At 37.0% G+C, this 20673-nt stretch overlaps 1 protein-coding gene across 1 annotated transcript in view; it reads right to left on the bottom strand.

Moving 5' to 3' along the window:
* The window catches only part of NYAP2 (neuronal tyrosine-phosphorylated phosphoinositide-3-kinase adaptor 2), a 214668-nt gene that overhangs the window by 140427 nt on the left and 53568 nt on the right, over positions 1 to 20673 (bottom strand). Inside the window, exons 2-4 of the mRNA XM_077151801.1 lie at positions 17841 to 17968; positions 13625 to 13782; positions 4974 to 5275 (exon numbers count right to left, since the gene is read on the bottom strand). Coding sequence (XP_077007916.1) covers positions 4974 to 5275; positions 13625 to 13782; positions 17841 to 17968 — 588 coding nt within the window. The remainder of the gene's footprint in view (positions 1 to 4973; positions 5276 to 13624; positions 13783 to 17840; positions 17969 to 20673) is intronic.

The following is a 20673-nucleotide window of genomic DNA, read 5'->3' as shown; positions in this document are numbered from 1 at the left end:
TCCACAAGATAATAAGCACATGCAATTTGCTTCCCTTTCTCACTCCTTAAATGTGCTCAGGTTGCTTCTACATCGGTAGAAAATCAGAATCAGTCATCTTTCAATTGTCCAACCCAAACAGCAATAGAACAACAAATATTATTTCTTGTAGGAAAAACCACAGTATTAAAGGTGTAAAACTATTTCTTCCATAGCTAAATATGGAAGAAAAATATGGCAGCTTTTCTGTTTTCTAGAAACGGTTCCTTTAAATCAGCACTTGCTCTGAGATCAAGTAAAACAGACTAATTGGAAAGTTGGAAATGAAATTGGTTGGAGCTCAAGAAGGGAAAGGATCATTTCTGTACTAATCACCTTGGATTCCCAGCACCAAGCACAAAAAATGCAGACACTTAGATTATTTGTTAAATAAATAGAGGCATGAAAACAACATTGTTGGAGGCTCTAAATTCCTTTTTTGTAAACATTAAGAAAGCAAAAACAGTGATTTTATTTTTTTAAGGCAGTGATATTATAATGAACTTAACCTCAACTAGGTTCTGGCTTAACCAAACATTTCAAATTTTAGGGACAGCATGATTCCAAACATTTGAACAGGGATTCCAATTCTTGGTTCAGAAGATGACTATATATGATATCTCTAGAAGATATGAGGAACCAAGAGAACTATCCAAATTCAAATATATTTCCTCATTTTGTGAAGAGGTAGCCATGAAATGATTTTTCAAATTGAGGATTGAAAAATGACTTGAAGGAAGAATTTGTAATAAACGGAAGTTAAGAATACACAGACTTTTTAAAAGACTATAAAGTTTAGAAGTAATTGAAGCTTAAAAAAAGTATTTTCCTCATTATACTAAATGTTATATTCATGTTATAAAATTATTGAAAGATTCTAACTGTGGGACAATTTCCTGTTTATTTGGGCCACACTCTAAAATTTTTAATGTCGAGTGTGTGTACTTATGGTTTTTCTTTCCCTCTCCCATTTGTTTTAACATCCATGCTGCACCAAACCAAAAATTCACATTGGATTCAACCAGGAAGAGAGTCTGACATTTTGTAGAGAAGGGGGTCTTGACAAAATGTAAAAATAAATGGGTGGTAACTACATTTAAAATTCTATTAACTTTCACTTGTAGAGCAATTTCTTTTTCCCGTATACCAACATTGGCACTAGCCTGCTGGGTTATCATGTGGCTGTGAGGGAGGCTGAGCACCCAATAATCCCATTTTTCTGGTAAATAAACAGTCTCATGTACATTGGATCACTTGCCCAAAGTTAGTGTTCACCTGCTGATTCAGTTTTTTTTTAATTCTAAATAGAGTGTCTCCCTCTCTCCCCCCTGCCCCGTCTTTTTATTGGAGACACTGTAGACCCATAGAACAAACATGCATAAAATACGGGATTCCCACATGCTACCCCAATGCCAACACCTTGCATTGGTGTATGACACACCTGTCACATGAAATCACATTTTTATAATTGCTAAGTACAGTCTCTTTTGCCTACATCATACAGTACCTCTAAAAATGCCATTATTGAGGAGTGGTCTGTGTTTTTCCCAAGGAATGGGAACGGCTGAAGAGAGATTACATAGTTCCTGTTTTTTCTGGATCATACATGAGGCATAGCTCAAAGCTCCTCTTATTCTTCAGGTTAACTTCCTTTATTTCATTTAGTCTTTCCTCAAAATAAACAGCTACCACACTGAGGTGAAAGAAAAAGGCAAGTAAAATATTTATAATATATGTCTTGCCAGTTTATGTTTTCCACTAGATAAATGTTTTTTTCCAAAGGTGTTATTTTTGTAGAAGATCTTAAATCAGAAGAATAAATGTACAGTCTTTATTGTGAAAAAATTACAATATTTAAAAATAATTTTTTAATTCTTTGGTGTGTGATTTTGTGTGTGTATTCATCATTAAGCTGGGTTGTTGTTTTTCTTTTTCCTATTCGGAGAAGTGATTTGCTACAAGTCCACCTCTTTTTACTTTTATCCACAGGGAAGTCATAATCCTCCATTTAAATAGAAGCTGGTTACCATGGAAATCATTCTAATGCCACTGAATCAATATTTTTATTTTACTGGCATTTGACATAAAAATAAAATACAGACTAAGATTTATAAAAGTCACTTCTAATCTTTGTTATAATTTCAATAGCTATAAATATTTTTTTAAAACATATGTTGTATAATGAATGCCAGTTAATTCATGAATATGAAGGACTGAAAAATTCACAAAAGAACAATCTACACACTTAGGTAATGTGGGCTTTGAAGACACATACATGTATGCATTGCTTCTCAATTCTCTGAACTCAGCCCTGATTTTATCCTGTCATCACTGTGGTCATAACTTGGTAGAAGGGATTGGAGTGTGTCCAGTTTTCCAGTTGCCTTTTCATTAAGTGCGCTGAAGAGGAAATGGATTGTCACTGGGAACTACCCTGCTGCAAAATCTACCATTTCTGCAACAAGACCCTAATAGCTCATCAGATCTACTGACCATTCTCCAAGATGCACTACAACCGAGCACTTTCTATCGGTCCTTACAGCTCCTTTTTGAGGAGCATTGTTGGAGCTGGACTTTATGTTTAACAAATGTTGCTGCTTATCAAGTCATTTTCCAAGTCTAGCTCGAGTCTTTGTTGCTGTAATTTAGTCACTTCCTCCTCCTCTGACTTCAGAAAAAAATGAAAATTATATGGTTGCTGTCTTCTGTTTGATAGCCAACCAGTCGGAATCCTAAATCCCTAGATGGTGAAGGCATGTGAGAGAATTCTCCTCTTAGTTATCTAAAGCATCCCAAATGAATGGTAAACTGTTCTGTTTTTAAGACAATTGAATGGCCAAGCAAACTTTTCTTCTCCAGACCAATAATCACAATCCCCCACCCCATACTTTCACTATAAATACCCTAGGGGGCATCTTCTGAGGTTCATATTTCACACTGTTTCCAGGAATCTTGCCAGCAGCATTACACTGCTAGAAAACACATTCTTCCCTGGCTGCTTTCCTTCTCTGTTGCTATTCTTCTCTCCCCTTTCAGTAGTTCTCTTACTCTTACTCCCCTTTCTTCTTGAATCTTTCTACATTGCATTCATGCCTTCATCATTCAAAAACTACTGTCTTAAATCAATAACCTTCCTTTGCAAACACTCTAATAAGTTGATTATGCAGTTTCCTGGTAGTAGAAGTAGGAGAAACTTCTGGAAACAAGGTCATAGACAATGAAATGAAAGGTGTCATGTATCAATTTCTTAGGAAACCTAAAAGAATTTTTAAATTTACAAAAGTCAGATATTTAGGGCCCTTTGGCATATTAATAAATAAACTATTTATTATTACTATTAATTATTAATAAATACCTAAATTGTCTCTGTAAGCATCAATGTGTTGCAAGTGAAGGACATGCTAATGACCTTGAATCATGAGAAAGAGTAGAAAATTTATATTATACTCTAAGAAGACAGAGGAACAATAAAGTAACACAAAGGTATCTACACATATACATACTTCCATATCTACACATGCAAATATTTATTGCAGAACCATTCATCATAACAAAACAAATAGGGAACAACCAAAATATTCAGATATAATGATTAAATGATATACATTTCTCTCCTTAAAAATGGTGTTTCTTGAGAAACATTGAATGCCTTGCAAAATAATTACAATAGAATAAGTTAAAATTCAAAACCGAAATCATATGAACTGTGATTTCAATTTTGTAAACATGGGTACACATGCATGTTATTTACATATATGGTCTCTCACATGCACATACATGTGATGCATTTTTCAATATATATGTGATAGGAAAAAAGTGAGCTTGAATGGAGATTTGCAATGGATTGGCTCCACCTCCAGCCATCCATTTTCATAATCCCATATGCACGAGACTTTTGTTTTATTGGCTGAAGGATCTTACACACCAATATAGGAGAGAGTAGAAAAGAAAAGGTGATAGCAAAAGGACAGTTTCCCATGGCCTCCTCATCACACTGACTAGGTTTAAGCTTCAGTGGAAAGATTTGGCAGAAAAGGAAGGAGTTTTCATTAGGGTCTGGGGACCTCAGCTGAAAAATAGCTCCGAGGAAAGGCCCATGTGGCTTCCCCTCTCTGCCACACACCACTGTGAAACTTGGTACCCAGGAAACCTTCCTGTGTAGTACACCAGAGACAGGCAAAGTGAGGTGAGACTGGGAGACCTGGTAATGTCAGTGGCGTTACTGGGAGACTTGAGGATGTCTTTCCCAACTAATATACAACAATCTGATGGACGTGTATCAATCACACTTGAGACCATTAGCGCACCAAGGAAAACACAGGAAAGCTGAGATCTTACTTATTCAAGTACAGACTGAAAAGCTAGGGAAATCTGGTATTAATGTGACCTAATTTGTATTCATAGACTGCAAGAAGGCTAGGCTATATTTGATTTGTGTACTTCATTGCTGAGTGTGTGTGTGTGCGCTAAAAACATACACAAATATGCATAAACTCACATGGAAGGAAAAATTCCAAGCTTTTTAAAAATGGCTATCTCTTAAAGATTCCAATTATTTTTTCTCCTTCCTATTTTCCTATATTAAAACATTCCCCTAACAATCACATAAAACTGCTATTATTGTACAAACTATTAATAAAAATAAGAATATGCATTCCAGCTATATGTTCAGAAAAAATAATTTTCTAGTGTTTGGTGCTTTAAAGGAGTCAGAAAACTCACATATCTCCTTCTTCCTTGTATCTGATGCTAAAAATTAAATACATTCTTCTAGTGTCTTTTGACAACACATGGTTAAATAGCATTTTCCCTGGACCCCCTGTTTTCAGGGAGGCTTCAGGATGATGGAGACAGGATTACGTGACCCAGTGAGGAAAGCAGATGCTCCTTAGGAAGCCAGCCTGACCGTGTCACCTGAAGTACTCTTCTAAGCGAAGGGGACCGGGGGCATTTACCTTCGGTCCTCTCGGAGGTCTTCCCGCTCTTACAAACTGCTGTGCTGTTGACTGTCTCGGACGAGGTGCTCAGCTTGGTGCTAGGGTCCCTCTTGGGTTTCGGTGGTGGCTGTCTCCGGGAGCCAGCGCTGCTGTCGTCATCCGTGCCCCCGACCGAGTGCAGAGACTGGGATCTCACGGAGAAGCCGCTGGAGCAAGGGTGGGGAAGCCTGTCTTGAGGAGCAGGCATGGTCATGAATCCCATGCGGAAATGTTTGCCCACGTAACTTCCTTCGTGGCCTCGCCCCACTTCTCCACCTATGCTGTAAAAGAAAGCAGAGCAAGCTCCGTGAGGATAAATGAAGCCAGAATACACAAGTCACAGACGCAAGCATATTAAAAATAGGGGAAATCTTTACATTTAACTTTAGACGGGTGAAGGAACACCCTTTGAAAAAGCGGCTGCAACAATTTCAATTCACGTGGAAGCATTTTATACTTTTGTATTAAATAATAAAGGCTGTGCAAATGGCTTAATTATCTTCAGAAATCCTTCCACTTATTTCCAGATACCTTGATGCTTTCAAAATGGTATCCAGAGAGGGGGGAGAATACTGCATAGCATTTCATGTCCAATCACTTTTTCTTTCCTTGGAAGTAAATATCATCAGTGATTTAAAGAGTAAACAAGGTTTCAGTGACAATGACTCAGACTGTCTCTTGACATGATGACCGAAGCCAAGTGTTCAGCACTTGAGATTCTTCTTCCCCATTTCATCCGAATCATCCACACTTCCATTGGTTTAATATATTGGGCAAAGCAAAGCAAAATATAAGAAAGAAAGGTTCTGATAACAAGCACAGGAAAGCAAAAAAGGAGAAAGTAGTGAAGGCAGGGAGAGAGGGGAAAAGAGGGAGGAGAGAAAGAAAAGAAGAAGAAAAAAGAAAGAGAAAGAAAAGGAGAGAAAGAGGGAGAGACAGAGAAATGAAAGGAAGGAAAGAAAAGAGAATGCTTCTTTAAATTGGTGAAGGAATTACCCACCTCTATCAGTCCTCCACACTTACAGTTACATCAGAAATTTACTTTTGCTAACAAGTTAGCCTCACAGCACAAAATAACAACATTTTGTTGTTATCAGTCATCTGATCCTGGGATGACTCTAAATATGTCATAGGTATTTAAGGTATGTGAAGTTTCTAAATTCAAAGATCTTTAGTTTTAGATAGGGAAATTTGTAATAAAAGTAAAAATAGAAGAACTCGCTCTCAGTTTTAAGTTCAGCTCGCTGTCTAAGCAATGTTTCTTGGTCCTTTCTTAGGCTATTTAATATGTTGATTCTTTCTGAAGAAAAATACATTCGTGTGAATGTCAATTTTGAAAAGGAAGCCTCTTCTAGGATTTCTCATCTATGGAGTCCATTCATCAGTAGAGAAAACAAAAAGAAACTTAGACAAAATATTTCACTGATTTTCTTGGACATGTCTAAATGGTAAAATAAAATACCCTTGAGTGTATGAAGTTTGAAAACTTGTTGAGTCTACCATTTAAACAAGTAAGTTTATTTAGGATTTTTATTAAAATAACTTCATTTTAAGCGGCTCTGCCTTCATAACATGATGGAATTCTTGTCAAGGTTTTGCAATTATCTTTACTGTAATTTTCATATAACTATAATGTTTGTCATAAGTTTAATATTCCAGGAGGTACAATAAATGGAAATGAGATTTTTTTTTTCCTCTTCAATTGGGGACTTATGACAATTACAATTGCACAGCCATGGTTAATAAAGCCAGAAAGAATTCAACAAAGATGTGAAATTGTGATTCTGAACTTTAATTCCAATAATAACTTGTCACTCAATCAAAACTACTTTTTATATTTGTTTTGTTTCTTTTTCCTGAATATCCTCAGTGGATATTAAAGCACCAACTATGCTGTCTTTGCAAAATAAAATAAAGGTGGCAGGAAACCCAGGCCAGTACAGAGCAAAGGATATTCAGGAGCTTGAATGAAATCAAGGTGATGGTTAAATGGAGATTTTCAAGTCATAGTAATTAGCATCCTTATTCTATCTGGTATCTTATTTGCTTTATTTTCTGTGCTTTTTTTAAAGAATATCAATCAAGATATAAACTAGATGCTTACTTAATGAGAATGGAATGTGAAAAATCATGGGAGTTTTAAACAGAATCCTATGCTGGTGGAAGTGTAGGAATGAGCTTGGTGATGATATGGGATGGTTTATCTTCAGTTTGTGATGTTGGTGGCCTTAATCTTTCTCATGGAAGATGAGATATTTGATTTATCCTAGCTTCATCTTTGATCATGTTGAATCCCCTTGACTTCTTTTTATTTCTATTGCTATTTCACTGAGCAAAAGGGACTTTGAAGATTTATTTAGATAGTCATCCCATTCCCAGTAGCATAGTCAAGTGGGGAGATTTACACACGTGTTAATGCACCCAAGCATTTATGAGGAAGTTACTAGGAACAATTATCGCAGCAATTTCTCTAATACTTTTGACCTAAATAGGATCTGTACCTTTTAGCAGACAGATAATAAGCTCTGCGGCCTCTTCATTTCAAAATTACTTTTTTGTGGCATAAAACAATTTCATTTAATTATGTGCTTTTTTTCGTCCATGTACATTTACATATGCAGACACAAACACACTACTACTTCTTCCAAATAAAAATTCAATGTATGCATCAGATAATAGCAGGTTTCAGATTCAGGTTTAGTTTTTGAGCAGATTGTGAATGCAGGACAAAGAATGGGACTAAGAATGAATTGGATATAAAGACAATTATTCAAGTCAAGGCTAAGGTAAGCAATAATGAACATTAGGGAACAAAAGGAATGAGAAAGATTATCAGTTCAAAATGGAAGAACCAGGTAGCATACAACTGGTTCCTGAATTTGGTTGAGGAGTCCATGGAGTTTTTGAAATATATAGATCCCTAGCTTCCATACTAAGGACAATTACTAAATCATATCTGTTGAATTAGAATCTCCATCATTGCAGCCCATGAGTTTGTACTTTAGAAAATATATTCTTTTTTTTTTTTTGTATGCTATATGCCCAGGGACACATTTCATTCTTTTTCCATGCGAGATCCCATTATTGCAGCATCATCTGTTGTTTTTGTTTGTTTGTTTTTTCTTTCTTTGATTGCTTGTTTGTTTGTTTTGGAGAAGCGCACAGGCTTGGAATCAAATCTGGGTCTCCCACATGGTAGGTGAGAATTCTACCACTGAACAAACTTGCACCCCCCTGATGTTTTTGATGTAGCCAATCCAGACACTTGTTTGGAAATAACAAAGACATTAAGAACAAGAATTAGAGCAATTAATGAACAGCTGTCTGGTAGTCAGAAACAGCCAGAAAGACACAAAAACTAGAAAGTAGAACAAAGCAGACTTGCCAGAGACCAGGCAAAATATCACATGTAAGAAAATACAAAATGAATTAAATCGTATTAGGTTATCCTGCAGTAATAAACAACTCCCAATTCTTAGTGATTAATAACAACAACAAAGAAGGTCTATTTCTTACTTACATAGTATTTTAGTTGTGTTGGTTGTGCATCATCTGTGGCTATTATTCCAGAATCCAAACCCTTCTTGGGGTATGGGGCTCTCATGGCAAAAAGGGAAAAGTACTGACTGAACCACATGATGTCTCTTAAAGCTTCTGCTTGGATGTGATATATAAGCTTGAATTTATGTACTTTTTTTTTTTTTGGTTAAAGCCAGTCTCATGATCCAAACTTGATGTCATTGGGGTGGGGATGTATACTCTTCCAACAAGGAAGAACTGCAAGTTACATGGTAATATGTGGATATGTATAATCCTCTTATAGGTAGGGGAACAAATATTTGGTATAACAGCAGTATGCCACTGAGATCTTTCTTCAGGAGAGAACTTGTCAGGAGGGATGCAGTTAGTTGGCAGTCTCTAAGTGCAGAGTCTTTGGGATTTTAGCCAAGGCCATACTTCCCCCAGGCAGACCCAGGTATGGGAGGGATAGAACATTTGACTATAGGAAACTGTGTGATGAGATGTCTAATTATGTTCATCAAGTGTTGGATTCTTTTGGACTCAACATCCTCAATTCAGGAGGTTCAAGCAGCAGCCTATCTCAAGATAGAAATGGGACATCCAGGATTAAACCTAAGAAGGACTTGATAGCATTGTGCCCCCATAATTGCATTACCATTCCTTCCTCAGATTATACGTATGGTTGTATATTGAGCCCTATGAGAGCAGTTGGAGGATTATGCAAACCAAAATTAGATAGTCACACTGAAAGGTGGCTTCAAAGGACAGAGATGGGCTTTCCAAATTTGGAAGCTTTTGAGCAGTGTATCTGGCGGTTATCCTCTTTGTTTCTAAAGTAGTGTAGCCTTAAGTGACAATATATATAGACTCGTGGTCAGTAGCAAATGGGCTGGACAAGTGCTCAAAGACATTGGAGGAAAATGGCTGAAGGATACTATCATGGTCAGGTTCATATGTCAACTTGGCCAAGTGGTGGTACCTGTTTGCCTGATTGGGCAAGTGCTGGCCTGTCTGTTGCAATAAGGACATTTCATAGACTTAGATCATGATCACATCAGCTGCATCCACAACTGATTCCATTTGTCATCAACCAAAGGGAGTGTCTTCTGCAATAAGTGATGCTCAATCACTGGAAGCTTTTTAAGGAGGATTCAGAAGAGACAGGCTCTCTTATGAACTCCACTCTTATGTGGAGTTCATGCAGACCATCCATCAGAATCATTGGCTTCACAGCCTGCCCTGCGGATTTTGGACTCTGTGTTCCCATGGTCACATGAGACACTTTTATAAATTTTGTATTTGTGAGTGTTCCCTGTTGATTCTGTTTCTCTAGAGAACCCTAACTAATACAGATCCTTTGGAAACTAGGAAGTCTAGTTTGTTAAAGCTGCCAGAATAGAATATACCAGAAATGGAACAGCTTTTAAAAAGGGAATTTATTAAGTTGAAATTTACAGTTCGAAGACTGTGAAAACGTCCAAGTGAAGGCACCAACAAGAGGTTACCTTCACTCAAGAAAGGTTGATACCATCCAGAACACCTCTGTCAGCTGGGAAGGCACATGCTTTCTCTCCTCATTTCATAAGGCTTCCTGAGGGACGTTTTCCTTCTGTGTCTCTAAAAGATTTCTGGCTGTTTGAGTTCTGTCGGCACTGAAGCTTTTTCCAAAATGGCTCCCTTTTAAAGGGCTCCAGTAAGCAACCCTACCTTGAGTGGGTGGAGATACATCTCCATGGAAACCATCTAATCAAAAGTTACCACCCACACTTGGGTGGGTCACATCTTCATTGAATCAATAATAAATGAGGGTTAAAGAACGTGGCTTTTCTGCTGTACACAATAGTTTCAAACCAGCACATCTAGGATAGAGGTATGCAGATACACACATATGAGTGGGCACAATGGTGAATGTTTTAATTTCACACAGACAACATCTACTATAGAGGAAGCACTGCACAACCAAGTAGATAGAATGATTCAGTATCAGTTGGCATTAGCCAGCATTTGTTAGCAGCCACCCAAGAACTAGCATAGTGGGCACATGGAGAGTGTACATGGTGGCAGAGATGGGGGTTTCACATGGGCCTGATAGCATGGCTTTATCAAGGCCAATGTAGCCACTTCTGCCTCTGAATGTCCTACATGTTCACGCCTAAGTTTTAGCTATTCCTTAATGACACCAATCTGTCACATGTGAAAGTTGATTATATAGGACTTTTTACATCTTATAATAGCCAGAGGTTTGTTCTCGTAGGAACAGACACATATTCAAGGTATGAGTTTTCCTTTCCTGCTGCAGGAACCTCATTCAGCCCCACTATCTAGGGGATTACAGAGTTCCTTGTGAACAGCTATGGAATCCACAAAACATAGCATCTGTTTTTGGGACTCACTTCATACCAGAGTTGACTAATTATCCTGTGCTCCATGGATTTTATCAATACCACATCATCTAGAAACTGCAGACCTAGTTGAGTATCAGAATATCCTGGTGAGGATGCACCTGAATTTCTAGTTCAGAGGCAATAGTCTGCATCCTGCAGGATACAGAATGCTCACCAAATCAAGGACCTCTATATAGCAATTGTGTCTCCAACTGGAAGAATACTTGGTTCCAGGGAGCAGCAGAGAGAAGCAAGAGTGTTCCCATTTGTCACTCCCAATGACTTATTAGGGTAAGGTGAATTTAGGGTGAATAGTGGACAAGGGAGATAATGAGCACCATTGCAGCTCCTATGCCAATTACCGTGATGAGGGCTAAACCTTAACCCACTAACTGGCCCCTTTAATGTTTTTCCTCAGGAAAAGTTCTACACGGGAAGCATGGAGGAGCTGCTCTCCAAATCTACAGGAGGAGGGCATCTGCTGAGTCTAACTAAGAGCTGAAATGTGGCAACCATGGAGGTTATGTGGCTCAGATCTCCCTCAAGAGAGACTCTCCTCTGAGAAGAGCAGTTAGTTGACAGATACCAGGCACAGTAAAGTAAAAATTTGCAGCAACATTTGAGACAAAGCCACACTCTCTCCTGGACAGCTCCTAACCCATGACTGAACATCATGGGAGTGAATATTTCTGACCAGCATGAGATTCCTTTATGGACAATTGTAGCTGAGTTTTCCTACCACTGGGCCAGTTGAGACTTTCACCAGACTCTACAGCTATTCCTAGCCAACCTTTCTTCCTCCCCACCCCTACTCTCACAGATGCCAGGCCTGCATCATGCCCTGAAAGCTTGCTTTGCCTGTTCCTGCTCCCTCCCCTGCTATCTCTCATCAGCATTTACTTTAATGAATCTCTCTAACTTCTAACATCACCTTGGTGTCTGCCTCCTAGAGAACTTGCACTGACATACTTGGGAGCAATCATACAACTTGTGACTTTCAGAAACCAAAGAAGCAGAGGAGAAAAGGCCTAAATGAACACAAGATCCCAGAATTAAGACATGCCTGTGACAAAAGGGCATTGTCCTGCTTCCGACTCTGAGCATGTAAATGGTGCCTGGGGAGTTAGACACCAAATCTGGAGTTAGACAAACCAAATCTACTGTAGAAATACTTGGCTTGCACTGAAAGTTATGTGGGCCGAAGAAAGCAGAGTCTTTTTGCAATAAGATTCCAACACTCAAGACACATTAAGCATGACACATCTCATGATATAAAAATAAAAATAAGTTTCATAATCCTGAATTTAAACGAGGACAGTTTTTCTCACACCATGAAAGCAATGTAGCAAGTTCTAGTTTTCTTTTGGTTAGTTTCTATTAAAACACAAAAAGAATAAAAAGTACTGTTTCAGTAAAGAAGGGGTCATTTTCCAGAAGTAATTGATAAAATATTTGTAAAAATGTCTCACCCAAATAAGCAATTGGTGGACAGGCTCAGACATTTGTGTTCTGGAATAATTGGATCATAAGCTTATTCCTGGTTCTGGGTATCATTAGCTACCATTTCCTTATCTGTTAAATAGTTATAATAGTAACACTTGCCTCCTAGAGTTGTTATCACATTTATCTGAGGTAGTATATTTATTTATCATAGAGTATAAAATTCATATTTTAAGTCCTTTCTATCTGAATTTTGTTTACAGTATTATCAATTGCATGTCTCTGACGAGTGCTATCTAGTATCAAATAACCCCCAAAATACTGCATTAAAAATAAAATAAGCAAAAAAAAAAAAAAATAGGCAAATTTAGCACTCATGTTTTTAACTTTCTTTCTTTCAATTTTCCATAGCTTTTATTGATCAGGACTGATAAAATAAGATACAAAACAAGAACTTCAAAATTGCTTTGACAATTCTAATATAGCTGATTATTTGTCTTGTTTATTCTTAAAAATCCATCAATATTGATATGGTATGTTTTGTGAGAAATGCTTCCTTTCAGAGAAGATATCTCAATCCCTGAGAAGCGTGAGCCAAAGTGAGAAATCATCTTTAGAAATGACAATGAGGTAGCTTCTATGTGCAATTTTGAAACAAATACGTCAATAATTCAGAATCGAGTCTTCTATGGAAAACACTGGGGAAAAAACCCAAGACTCCTCCCCACCCTCCCACATCTCTCTCTCTCTCTCTCTCTCTCTCTCTCTCTCTCTCTCTACCTCTCTTGCTCGCTCGCTTGCTCCCGATAGATAGATAGATGGATGGATGGATATAAACTTGGATACAAACTTTAGGGTTGCATAAGAGCTTGCTTGAATATTTTTCCTGGCTCCATTCTGTATAGCTTAACTCAAATATCCATCTGTGATATTAATCCAGTAAATTTCTAACTCTGCAAACTTTAGAATGACCTGGATATTTTTTTGTTGATTTTTCAAGATGTATTTATCCACTATTAGAGAAAGAGGACATTCAAACATATAGTAGATTGGGAAAATCTAATATGAAAATGGAGGCCATAGCTGTAAAGGAGATCATGAAATTTGCTGTTGGCAAGTTGATCACTATCATCTACTACTGGAATCTTTCATGTTAAACATTTTGCTCATATGCATGTTTTATTCAGTAAAAGTCTGCCTTTAAAAGTTTATATTTGATGCTGCCTCCCTCTTGCCTTCTTTTCTGATACACTGTCCAGTGGATGTCCCTTGAGCCCATCCTACTGGAGGACTCCTTCTCCAGAATTTCCATTCTGAACATTTCCCTTCAACATTGACCCAATCTGTGCTCCTGAAAAATTGGCATAGTAGGAGCCAAGGGGTGAATGTGTTTCACCCTTTTCCATTTTGACAGGTAATTTGTCTTGACCCAAAATCAGACTCTTAAGAGAAAGAATAATTACATCTAGATGTTTGGCAATGGAACTTGCTTTACAATTTATTATATTTGCCCTGGCTGCAGCCCCATTGGTATGAGCACAGGAGGCTGTTCACATTCACTCCCTTTGAGCAGGTCTCCTGTCTACTTGCTTGCCATTGTAATCACCAGCACATTATAGGTGCCTAGGCATATTCGTTCAATGGAGAAAGATAAAGGGAGGAAATCCATTCCAGAGATAACCAGATAGAGAGTTTATTTAGAGATTGTAGTTAGAGAAATGGCATTTGTCATTTTGCTTCCTAAGGATTTATCCTCTATTCCTGGCAATGGAAATTCCTGGGGGGAGACCAGTATCTCCACCCTACCCGCACCTCTGGCATGCAGAACACCGAATCCCCCTGGCCACAAGGACTGTTGTGGGGACTGACAAATACCTTAAGTCAGTTCAGAGGAACTCTGTACCCTATGGAGAGGCTGCCCTGGTTTGTAGCTGGAAACTTCCTAGTTCATCTTGTCACTGTAGAGAGAGATAAGCCAGGTCTTGAGACACTGTAGAAGACCTAAATCCAGTTATCCCTGATGCTAGACTCATCCCAGGACTTTCAATTATGCCAACCACTTAAATTCCACTTTTGTTGAAGCCAGTTATAGTTGGTTTTTCTGTATTGGGGAAAGTTCTAAATGAATCAATACAATACTGGGCAGCCAGGGTTAACTAAATAACTGCAATACAGGTTACTGTACATCAGAAAATGCAACTCTTATCAAGGAAGGACTAGGGGTCACATAAAGCAGCAAATGAATGCAATGGATCAAACTTATTTTATTTGTATGGAAATAACCTTCCTATCTAACACCACAGATGGAAAAAATTAACCATTTTCTATCTCTGTACCATAAATATTATTTTTGAAAAAAGCACACAGTGTATTTCAGTGAAGAAACTTGACTCCAGTAAAGTTATACTGCATTCATGTTTTCTTCCAAAAATGTTCTCTCACCATTGTGCTTGATGTCTTCTCTGAGCCCTACTTGCTCACTGAAAACCATAATCTGCTGATTTCTTGCTTGGGCTCAAACATTCATTTTCACCACTTCATATCCTCAGTAATATCTATTTTATACTCTTATGCTTCTAATATCTTAACTCTCTTAGATTTTTTTACAAATGTCAATTTCCTGCGTATGGCTGTTTATTGATTCTTTTTGGATATTAAGATCAAATGTTAAAAATGGGACTTTCATACAACTTTTCCTTAATTACTTGGGTGACTTAAGATAGAAACAAAACAAAATAAAACAATAGAGAAATAGACTTTCCCAAAGAAAGGGGATCCCACTTCCATTAGTTCCAGATGTTATACTTAAAAATTGATATTCTTAAGCATCAAGCATGTTAGTCGTCCTTATTAGGAGACTTTAACTGTGCCCAAAATGTGATATCTTACAAAGAATGTGAGCTGTGTAATCAATTATTTGCTAGCTCTCTAATTTTAGGTAGGAGGCCTCAATTACCTTCATTTTTAAAATATCCGTAGTTGTAAGAAATTAAAATAAGGTAAAACAATTTAAAATCACCTAGCAAGGTGACAGTACAAGAAGATACTGGGGAAAATTGATGCTGCATCAATTTTTATTTTTCTGTCCTTAACTGTAAAATGGGCATTTTAATCATGTTTCTGCCCTAGAGCACCATAAAAGAAAATATATTGCACAAACAAATGCACTTTGCTCATTTTTGTAAGAGGGCTTTGAAAGTAATTGCCATGAACTACACTTCCAGATTAGAAAAATGAAAAAGGATCATTTTTGACAGTGAAGAAAGAAGAACAAAGGTAAATTATTTATCCTTTCAGCAATAATTATCAGTTGGATATTCTATAGAGTTGGGCAAATCTGTTGCCTGGATTTTGTAGTTATTTCTATCAAATTCCAAAATAATTCAAGATTTTTATGAAAGTTTGAGTCTCAGGTAACCATGACAAGGAAGTTTTATTTGAAAAACAAAGTGCTTATCACCAAGAGTTTGAGGTTGATAATGTCACCCACTAATGTGATGCTTAGTCATAATAAGGTAAGGAGAATAGACAGGGGCATAGAGAGTTTTTTAAAATCTTTGTTAACATTCTTTTTATTCACATCTCAGGTTCTAAAGAAACAGGACTGAAATATAATGCTTATTAAAGCCAGAAAAATACTATAAAAAAATTTAAGAGACTTATTTTTACTTGAAACATTACAAGTGCTTTTAAGATTAACATATATTATGCTATATCTAGGGTACTGTGGGATCCTAAATTAAAACATTCCTTATTTCTATACACAAATATTATTTCCCTACCCCTTGAAGTGTCATGGTTGGAAGAAGAGAGGGCATATGGAAAATAATTCAAATCAGCTCACAATATTCAGATTCAACTTAGAATATAGTCCACAGAAGTTCACATCACAGGAGATCTTTTCCAAAAGTTGAAGCAAAGAAAAGGAAGTTCTGGAAGTTACATTTTATTTGTATCTTTAAAACTGATAGAAGCTCAGAATATGGTTTGAGAACATGCCAAGTTTTTACAAATGAGTTTAGCTAACCATATGCGGCTGGCTTTTACTTTTTTTTTTTTTCTCTTTGCAACCTAGAAGTAGAAGCTAGAAATATAGAATGTTAGCATATAATGGCCTTGAACTTCCTGAGCAGAAGGGACTAAATTAATGCCAGTTTAAAGCACAAGAATTGGCTTGGCTTCCTAAAGCTATAAATTTTAAGGAGGGTAGAAACAACTCTTTGGTCAAGGCATTTAATTCATTTTCCTCACTCTTCACAAAATACATGAGTGCCTACTCTTTGTCACACGTCCTGAGTGCTGAGGTTATGGGATGATAGTGAAGAAAGCAGACTGGACAGTGTCCTCAAAGAATCTACAGATGCTTGAATCAACGTGATTTCAGTAGCATGTGGTCAGATGTTCTGTCGGAGGAAGTCCTAGGCAGGTGCTATGGATGAGCAAAGCCCTGGGCCCCTAACCATAACGGAGGGTCTGGGAAGTCCCATGGGAGGAAATGACTTTTCAGCTGATATGGAAACATGAGTAAGAACTAATCAAATGAGGGAGAGAAATGGGGAAAGGAGGGTTTATGTGCTGGCTGTTGGGAAATAAGAAGTTGAGAAATTCTGGAGACGTTAAGAAATTAGAGATATTTAGGCAGAACTTGGTCGCCCCTTTGTTGTTGTTTGTCTTCTGGAACAGTACCAGGATCAGTGGGTGCCCAGTTTATTAAATGAATGGATGGGTAGATGTATGATTGGGAACACTTCAAGAATGACTCCCAGGTTTCTTAAGCGACAGGATGGATGATAATGTTATTTATTGACCTTCTCTATTTCCCCCTTTCTTTAACCTGTCATTTTCTTAATCTATGAGGAAAGAGAAGAAAAATATCTTTGATTACTCATGCACAATTAATTCTCATCCCTGATTACTACAAGAGTTAGTAATTTGAATGCAGGGATCAGTTTAATCCCCTCCTTTCCATCTCAACTGCTCTGCTTTAATTTAGGTGCTCATAATTTCTTGGCAAAATTAATGCAATTGCCTCTTACCTGATCTTTTTTTTTTCCCCCACAGTGCTGCCAGCATCATCCTTCTAAATGAAGGTTTGTTCATGTCACTGTCTTAATTAAAATTCTTTGATAGCTTTTCCATTTCTCCTGAATTTTTATACAACACCCAGGGTCTTTAAGACCTGAGTCCTAATGACTGCCCGGTTTCATCTGCATCGTTTTTCCTCCGTGAACTTAAGATTCCTCATATATAACATGCCCCCACCTTAACTCTGTTCCAAATTATTGATTCAGATGTAAAATTCGAGAACTACCTGTGCCAAGTGCTGTGATGCACCCTGAGGACATGCAGGCAGGTAAGTCATATGTCAGCCAGCAGTCAAGCTGCTTTCTCTGCTTGAACTTCTTCCTTTGGCTAAATCAGGTTTTAGGACCCAATTCATATATGCTTTCTTTGAGGAAGCCTACCATTATCAGTCAAGTTTTCTCAAGGCTGAACTCACTGCCTCCCCTCTGGACTTTTCATAGAACTCTGTACGTCTACATACCACAGCACCACCTTTTTCACACTCTGCAGTTGTCCCCTGAGACTTATCTCCTCTAAGATCTGCAAGCCCCTCGAGTGCGCGGACTATGAGTTATTTGCAGAAAGTGCAAAGTAATAAGGATAATGGAAGAGAGGGAAAGATGAGACCCATAAAATACTGCTAGATATTTTCAGGAACTTTCTCTTTTTGAATTCTTTTGCTTAGGTATTCTCAAACTATTCCACACACACACACACACAAAAGCCACAAAGAACTATAAAACTCAGCTATGATTACCCAATAATTATCTCCACTGTGAAAACAAACAAATAAGATTTTCAAATGATGTTTTCAAGTATCCCACTGGCGAATTTGTCAAATTGCACACAAAAATCTGGATCTATTGCAAACTGGTTCTGTGACCTCAGGCACATGAGTCAACTTCTTTAATTTCCAGTTACTTCATCTCAAAATGGAGCCTATTAATAACTACCTGTCAATATTGTTTTGTAGAGAATTTAGATGGCTGAGATAACACAGTAGAAGCCTCTCTCAACTAATCTTCAGTTAACGAATCCCTGAATTAGATCTCATTCTCCTTTAACTTTGGAAAATGTCTTGATTGACATCTGTGGCATTCTAAATACCCGTGGATAGTAAGTAGACTACTCTCTGGCATGCCCACACACTTATGATCTGGAAACTGAACTGTATGCTTATGAGAATCAGTTATATTTGCTCTCAAACTTATTTATATCAATAGAACCTGTTTCTGTAATTTTCTTATTAGATATTAAATAGCCAAAGAAATACAAAAGTGAAACATCAGTAAGCATTTCTCTGAAAACTTTGTTGAAAAACTGTTGATTGCTTTGGAGACTTTTCTTTATTTAAACAAAACGAGATTCACCAAAACAATTTTTGTGTGGTTGGATGTAGGTGAGGTTAGAACAAAACTGTTAAAACTCTGTGCTATGATTTATTTTCAAATGTCTTTAAATTCTGGCTCCACTTTAAAGAAACTGAAGCTGAATGGGTTTATGCAGAGATGACTGTGGAACTCAACTGAGGAAAAACACACAAATAAAAGATTCTATTTCAAAATTGGATGAGCAATATTTATTTATAGCTTGAAGTTCTAAAGAGTTTGGAGTGTTTTTAATGTTTCTTCAATTTTATGTCATTTTGTTTAATGTCATCAGTTGGACCAACTGATGGTTTCAGTCAGGTTGAATCTTATGAATAAATCAACTAATGAAGAAGCTGGCACACAGTATATCCTCAGTAAGTCTCAATAAATGATGTTTTCATTTCTTCCTGAATGAAAATAAAATTATCACCAAAGCCAAAAAAATTGGTGATTCACAGAAATTCTTATAGAGACAATCTTTGACATACAGACAGTAATTTTCCTTTAGGCAGAATTGTGTACACTTAAACAGCAATGTAAAAGATAATTTACTAACAGTAAATATTTGAGCAATTAAATTCTTAAGGCACTTTGGAAAAAGAACCTGGGGGACACATTTTCTTAGTGGTAATCACATACGAAGCAATGCCCTGAGTTCAGGAAAGAACCAAAAAATTGAAGAAAGCAAGCAGATAGCATGCAATTTTTATATACTTTATCTTCTGGGAAGTTGTATATCAGTAATAGGACAACTGGTGACTTTCCCAAACCAAACTGTCATCTATGACACAGCACCAGGTACTGACAACCCTTCTGAATAAATTTCCTTTATTGTTATTGTTTTGTATGCAAACTTAGCAAAATATGTAACTGTTGTTGCAGAATCTGTTCTATCCATGACTTTGGGATAAAGGAATTGACATGACCCAAAGTTATTTCTGGCATGAAACTTCAGTCAACAAATGAGTTTTCCTGGAATATGCAAAGTACCCAAGTACATTGCCACCAATTAATTCACCTTCAAGAAGAGAGATGGTATGATTTGCTCAACAAAATGAGAAAACTAGAATAAAAAGGCTTTAATATCTACTCTGTCTTAAGCAGAGGTGATTTGACCTTCCCAAACATTTGTGATATGCTCTTCTCCAGATAACAGTGTCTCAATATTTACAGGAATGATGCTCCATTTGAGGAAACATTTTGACGCCATCAGAACTTAAATAGAATGTCATCCCCTCCCTGAAATTTTCACTGATACTCTCTCTTCTCCAGTTTGAACTTTCTTTGTATTATTAATTGCTTTTTGCCCTTTATTACAGCTATTACGTTTAAATGTGAGGTTTTAGAATTTTTGAGAAAGGAGATCAAATTTTGCATATTCCCATATTTCCTAGGACAACAAATATGCTTCTTTGAACATAGTTTAGGCATTTGAATTATGTTCAGACACATAATAAAAGGAATATGTAGTTGATTTTTATAATTTAGTACATATAAAAGACTATACATTTAAAAGAACATATAGTTAATTAATGTAACCCATATTTTCCAGGTGTATATTAAATTAAAGGGTTACAACTGTCTAGAAGCTTTGCTTCAAAAGAATAAATATGGCAAGCTAGTTTTTTTTAATTTTTAATAGAAATTTGATTTGAAAAGAAGTAAAGAGGAAAGGTAAAATTTAGAGAATAAGCGCATTTTGTCAACCAGAATTTCCCAACCTCTAAAGAGAACTGAACTCGGGAGCCAGAATTGAATAATCAAGCCTTTTTTTGTCCATAAAGTATCTACAAAGTGGAAAAAATGCATATCTATGTGTTTATTGCAAAAGACATTATAGATTGCACACATATGCACACACAACACACATGCAAGAAAAATCTACACATGTAGACACAC

The sequence above is a fragment of the Tamandua tetradactyla genome, chromosome 3, assembly GCF_023851605.1.
Source record: "Tamandua tetradactyla isolate mTamTet1 chromosome 3, mTamTet1.pri, whole genome shotgun sequence".
In the NCBI taxonomy this organism is placed as follows: domain Eukaryota; kingdom Metazoa; phylum Chordata; class Mammalia; order Pilosa; family Myrmecophagidae; genus Tamandua; species Tamandua tetradactyla.
This window is presented reverse-complemented; position numbering and strand designations above follow the sequence as displayed.